General features: G+C 40.4%; 1 protein-coding gene across 1 annotated transcript; it reads right to left on the reverse strand.

The window, feature by feature from the left end:
• Positions 1-4,758: 4,758 nt before the first annotated feature.
• On the reverse strand, positions 4,759-5,733 carry LOC308414865 (melanoma-associated antigen B3-like; the record flags this gene model as incomplete). Its single annotated transcript, XM_080910064.1, has 1 exon — positions 4,759-5,733. The coding sequence occupies one exon, from the start codon at positions 5,731-5,733 to the stop codon at positions 4,759-4,761; it is 975 nt and encodes a 324-aa protein (XP_080766190.1).
• Between the last annotated feature and the right edge of the window lie 463 nt (positions 5,734-6,196).

Here is a 6,196-nt window from a genome sequence, read left to right on the forward strand (position 1 = left end):
CATGCCCAGTTTCTTGACCTAGTTTGGTCACTCTTGCCTGAGCTGTCCTCAAAGTCTGCACTTCTGTCAAAATCTACTTTTACTGCCCCAAGCTTGTAAGGCCCTCCAATACCCCCATGTAATCTCCAGGGCAAACTGGATTCTGAATAGCTTTTTCCAGGCCCCAAGACCTGACCTACCTACTCCCAATCTAGAGACCCCATTTGAAGCATATCCTATCTGTTAACATAGCCATATCCTGTGCATCCTTCACCAGGGTCTTGTAGAGCAAGTGGACGATTCCACAAGACAGAACTGGTAAAGTTGAACAGGCACAAACCTGGGGGAATCTTAGAATTGAGAACAGCAGCCATGAGGTCATCTCCCTGCCAAGCTCTACTTGTTCTAGAACACATGACCATGTCACCCCACTGAGAGGGCCATGACAATCAGTCATGTGGGGACAACACCTGAAGTCCTTTCCTATACAAATAGAGCATCTCTAACATCTCAGACTGAGCCAATGGGAAACATTTACCCCTGGATCGCTCAAGGTTTATAAGGGCCCTTCCGCATAGAATAAAGTGTGTGAATTATTTCACCAGGATTTGTCTGAGAGTGGTTATTTTATTGAGTTATAATACCCTTGGGAAGAGTTTTCTTTCTTAAAGAATTTACTGCTGGACTTTGGATCTATCCAGCAAGCCTGGCTCATGCCCTGCTGCCACTGGTTTGGCTACCAGCTGGCCACAGCTGCCCATACACATATGCTGTTGATTGTAGCTACATCCCACTGCCTGATTGCCTAGCAATTCCAGCAGTGGTTCTCAACGGCTTGCTGTAGCTCACTCTGCCATCACAGCTGCTGCTGGCACCAGCACTGCTATAGTAGGGAAAAGTCCCCAACTACCTGTCCTACATAGGCTTCCCTTCAGATCACTGTAGCAATTTGGCAGTTTTTGGCCAGACCAGAGTCCTGCAGAGCCTTTTATTCAGAGCAGCCCGGAGATCTTTGGATTTATCCTTTCTGGTTCCTCTACAAATAACACCAGGAAACTACTATCATGGACTACATTCTGCCTCCCCTGAGTGACCATAAAACCCCCAGCATCCAGGCAGAGAACCTGACAAGGTCTTGCCAGATGAGTCCGTCCTGTCCCTAAATACTCTCTCCAATGCCTACATCTATCACCAAACTCCAGGCTTGAACCACACATATATCCTGCATGGCAGTCCAGACCGGACTCCATCCTACCTAAGGCATATCTAACACTTTGGCCTAGTGTGGTTCATACATATGGTGTTCTGCCCCAACCTGCTCTGTCCAGACCAGGTACAAAACAAGAGAAATCCAAATGGCCATATTCACAACAAAAATAGAAACAAAAGATCAAGGCATCTACCTAAAAAAATCCACCAATCACATAGAAATATTTTAATGAGAATTACTGAGATGAATACCAGAACACAGAATTTAAAAGGTCATGAACATCATCAATGGATTTGAAGAGTTTAAAGAAGACACAAAGAAACAGCTCAATGAAATTACAGAGAAAGAACTTAGAGAATAAACTTCGGAATGGTATGCAAGAAAGGATTAACATGTGGTTGAAGGCAATGATGAAGATACTCCAATATTTGAAAAGAGAACCCAATAAAGATATAGAAACACTGAAGAGGACTCAAGCATAAATGAAAATAGGTCTGAAAAACCAATTAGAAATCCCCAAGAAAAGCCTTAGAAGTAAAATTAATCAAGTAGAAGATGGAATAACAGAGTTCAAAGATAGAGAATCTAAACCAAATAAGCAGAGAATATAAATTAAAAAAAAAAAAACAGGAAAGGAACATACAGAAAATGTAGAACACAGTGAAAACATCAGACCTTCAAATTTACAAGACATAAAACACAAATCAGACATAAAGGAAAACTCATCTGAATAATCGCTGACTTCTCAACAGAAACTGAAACTAAAAAAATATCCAACAGACCACACCAAAAGATACAGAAAGCAATATGTCAAGCTGAAGAAAAGAACAGTCAAGAAACTATAGAAAGGAAAGGGAAGCTATAGTTATAGAATCATGAAGTATCACCAAGAAAACAATAAAACTAAAATCAACACACACTTCAATAACTTTAAGTGATAACAGCCTCAATTCTTTGATAGAAAAAAAAAAAAAAGAAAGAATGTCTGCAGCACTCTGGAGAGCAAGCCCTGCACCTCGCCTGGACGACACAGCGGAGCTAACCCTGAAGGCCCGGGTGAGCCAGCCCCGAGGGTGTGAGTGCAGAACCAGATCAGACAGTCATAGGCTGCAGCACTTGGAAAAAAATCACCCTTTGGTCAGAACTGGATGGAACTGGCTCTCAAAGTGTGAGGTGATGGTGAGCTCAGCCTGAGAGCAAGAGAGCTGCCCCAGCCTCTTGGTGATGGCAGCACTGAACAGCCTAAGGTGAACAGTGCTGGAGAGCGCCCCCTTGTGGAATGGATAAGGGACAGCCAGCAGACTGGCCAGCTCAGCCCAGATCCATGGCTTTGACTTGACCCACCCCCAAATCCACATCATTTGGGAGCAGTCAGGGTGAGTGAAAGAGTCAGTCAAGCTGACCTAAAGCTAAAGGATCTCCATGACACAGGGCAACAACAGGATAACTGGGAGGGGCCCTGGTGAGTTTCCAATGGTGATGGTGTCACAGAAGCCAGAGACCTCAAACCAGACCAATGACTCATTACAATGAACATTTGCAAGATGAGTGGACACACTGTGATATACTACAGCTTCCACAACGAGATATTTTCTATACTTTGTTTGTTGTTTGGTTTTTGGTGTGTTAACTTCATTTGCCGGGAGAGGTTCAAGGGTAGAGGATAGTAAGGGATGAAGGAATGAGTATTATTGGGACACATGATGTGAAACTCACAAAGAATCAATAAAACGTTCCAAAAGCTAAATAATATGCATTCTTAAGTCTCCTTGTAAACCAGTATTAAGCCACTTATTTTGGAAAAATAAACCATATTATAGGGGAAAATGTGGGGTGACTGAATAGATTAGGAAATGAAACTCCTCTGTCTTTTGTCTACAAAAAAATCTAAGTCTTAAATATAAGGCCCAGCATTGTCATAAAGTTAAGGGATAGACAAAAAGTACTCCAATCCAATGGGCACTCAGGGACCAAGGAAACGATGTTATCCCCATATCTCCTACTACAACATCAGACCAATGGAATTTATTCAAACCTCGTAGTTTACCAGTTGTATGAAACTGCATATTACCAAAATCTGTTAGCTTCAGGAATCTCGTATGTGACATGATTATGAAATCCTTGTCTTACAGGAATGCTTAAGAGTGTATAAGATATGTAAAATTTTGAGACTATTTTTAAAATACAAATATTGCACTATGCCACACTGTTTTTTTAAAAGCCAGAACTATGTTAGAAATTATATCATATTCCAGGACAAAGAAAACCCTCTCAGATAAAGTGAAAATTACCAAGAGAAAACAAATACTATTATTTTTTCCTTATGAAAAATCAATGCCAGTGTGAGGGCTACTTCTTCAATTGATAGAATATAATGTTTTGTTTAGAAAAGAGTGTTTCAGTGTGGCCTTGGCTGCTATCCTTAGACTTGCTCTGTGGATGTGGCTGGCCTTGAACTCAGAAATCTGCCTGCCTCTGCCTGAGAGCACTGAGATTAAAGGCCTGCACAACTACTACCCAGAACAGCACAAGATTGTATTTTTAAATGTACTTCAGGGACCCTGGAACTTCCCTTCCCTTTAGTTGGTGTTCAAGTTAAGCCACTTCACCTTTTATCCTTCTAACCTCTGCTGAAAATATTTCAAAGTTGTCAAATCACAGACAATGTAACCTGATGAATGTCCTTATAAGGAGCATGTCCTGGATGTCCCAGTCCATGACAAAGAGTGTCAGCATAGTATCTTCAAGATGTCCTACTTTCTGTGAGAAATTGCTCCTTCTCAGAAAATGAGTGTCTAGATCACTCAGGGTATTCAGTGATCTTTAACTCCGGGCACAGCCTTGCCAGATTTTCCCCAATTTCAGTAATAGCTAAAAGTAGATGGTCATATTATGTTTAGGGATTAATTAAGTCTATGAGCATTTGAGCTTAACTGAATATTAATTATGTCCACATTTCTTAGTCGAAAAATTTTCATACAATAAATTTTGATAACATTGTTTCCCCTATTCAACCTCCTCCCAAGTAAATGAAGCAAAGACAATTAGATATTTTTATTTTAATTTTATCAAATAAAGAGAAAAGTTTGAATGCAAGTATTAACTACATTACCATTTTTCCTATTTCTCATCTCATATATCTTATGATGAATTATTTTACATTCATCATTAAAACAAAATTTAAAATTATTTTAAACATTTTAAACAAAAGTAACAATTCTGTCTTATACTAAAGTAGGTGGATTACCTAATACAGAAGCTTTTCTACTTTCTTTTATAAGGAAACTTACTCTAAATACTGATGAATTTGTAGGAACAATACAGTGTATCGAGCTTATCATATTGATACAGAAAAATATATGAAAAACTGAAATTAAACAAAAGTGCAGATAACTTTCCAAAATGTCCATATAGAACAGGAACACAAAGCTATTCACTACATTTGCTCTAGACGCAAACAGTCTTTAACCACCACTTTCTTTCACTGGCCTCTTGAACTACGAGGCAAAATCAAAAACTATACACTTCACTAGGTTCGGGAAGAACTGTGTGACATGGCTGTGGGACATTTAATTATCACTGGTTGTTGTGTCACTGAGTATACCTGCAGCTGCAGCTCTTTCTTCCTCTTCTTTCAAAGCCTCATCGTAGCGGGACTGGAAGGCACTTGGGAGTATATGGTTGATCTTAGCCCAAAACTCCAGGATTTTCATCTTGCTTGTCTCAGCATAAGACCTTGGACCCCACAGAAATTCATACCTTGCAGGATGACTGTTGGGTACTTGTTGATACTCCAGGTATTTAAGTTTCACTAAATCTTGAGTGATTAGCTTCCTGGGTTCCCCAAAAATGAAATGTTTCTTCCCATCATATACTTTCATCCTATTCAGGAAATCCCAGATATTTTCCTCAGTGGCACGGTTTCCTTTCAGGAAGATCAAGCCTAGGAGATTCATTAGCAGGCCAGTCTTGGGAAGTCCCCTGCCTCTAGTCACAATGCCATTGTTAGGGAGATTCATTTTGCTAACAAGGATATAGGAAGGCTTTGTAGAATCCACTTCTTTTAAGTCTACACCAAGGGTCACCTCTAGGTTGAATGAAACTTTTCTGAGGATCTCAGAGAACTTTTCTCTATGGGTTTTGGTGATCATCTTTAACACATCTGCTTTCAGAATGGGTTTTTTTATTTTACACATGTGTACCATGTAGCTTACCACTAGGCGGACTGTACCAATGAGAGAACTTCTAGTACGCTTCACAGTAGAGGGTGAGGCCTGGGAAGAATATTGTTTTTTCTTAATTTTGTACTTAGCTCCTTTATATGATCTTGTGGTAGAACGGGCTTTCTGGGGCACCTTGGAAGTGCTTTGTAACTTAGAAGCAGACTTTGAACGGGTAGTAACCCCCAAATGAGGAGCAGATGGTGGGGAGCAGCTTTTCTCCTCTGCTGCAGGAGCCTGGGCACCCTGGACATCCTGGCTTTCACCTATAGCCTGTTGGCATTTTTTTCTAGGACAGAGCTTTTTCTTCTTACCCCGAGGCATAATGATCTTGTTCAGTATGAACTAGCAAGACACCTGGAGAGAGATTGAGATTGCATAATAAGTACCTCCACCACAGAGATAACTTTTGCCTCTAAGGAACCCATATTTACAGAATTTGGTAAAAGTACTGTCCTAAGAGCCCTGAACACTCTTGTTCTGATCAGCCTGCCCTCTGATTACCCTATGGAACTAATTAAAGTATGCTTTAGACTGCAGCCTGCCACCCCTTTTTTGGTGTGCACTGGAAAGCCAAGAGGTGTTGGAAGATTTAATTCTGATGTATCCCCTTCTCTCTAGGATAGGAAGATCTCTCAGCTTCGATGTCAGTGCCCTTATCATATTAAATTGTTAGTAAATTTGTAAATTAGTGTTGTCCTTTACTTATGAAGCACTAATTTTGGATAACTCCATCTAATGATCTCATTCCCTTCCATGGGCAGTTAGGATGAAAGGAAAGAATACC

The sequence above is a fragment of the Micromys minutus genome (assembly GCF_963924665.1).
Source record: "Micromys minutus genome assembly, chromosome: X".
Classification (NCBI taxonomy): Eukaryota; Metazoa; Chordata; class Mammalia; order Rodentia; family Muridae; genus Micromys; species Micromys minutus.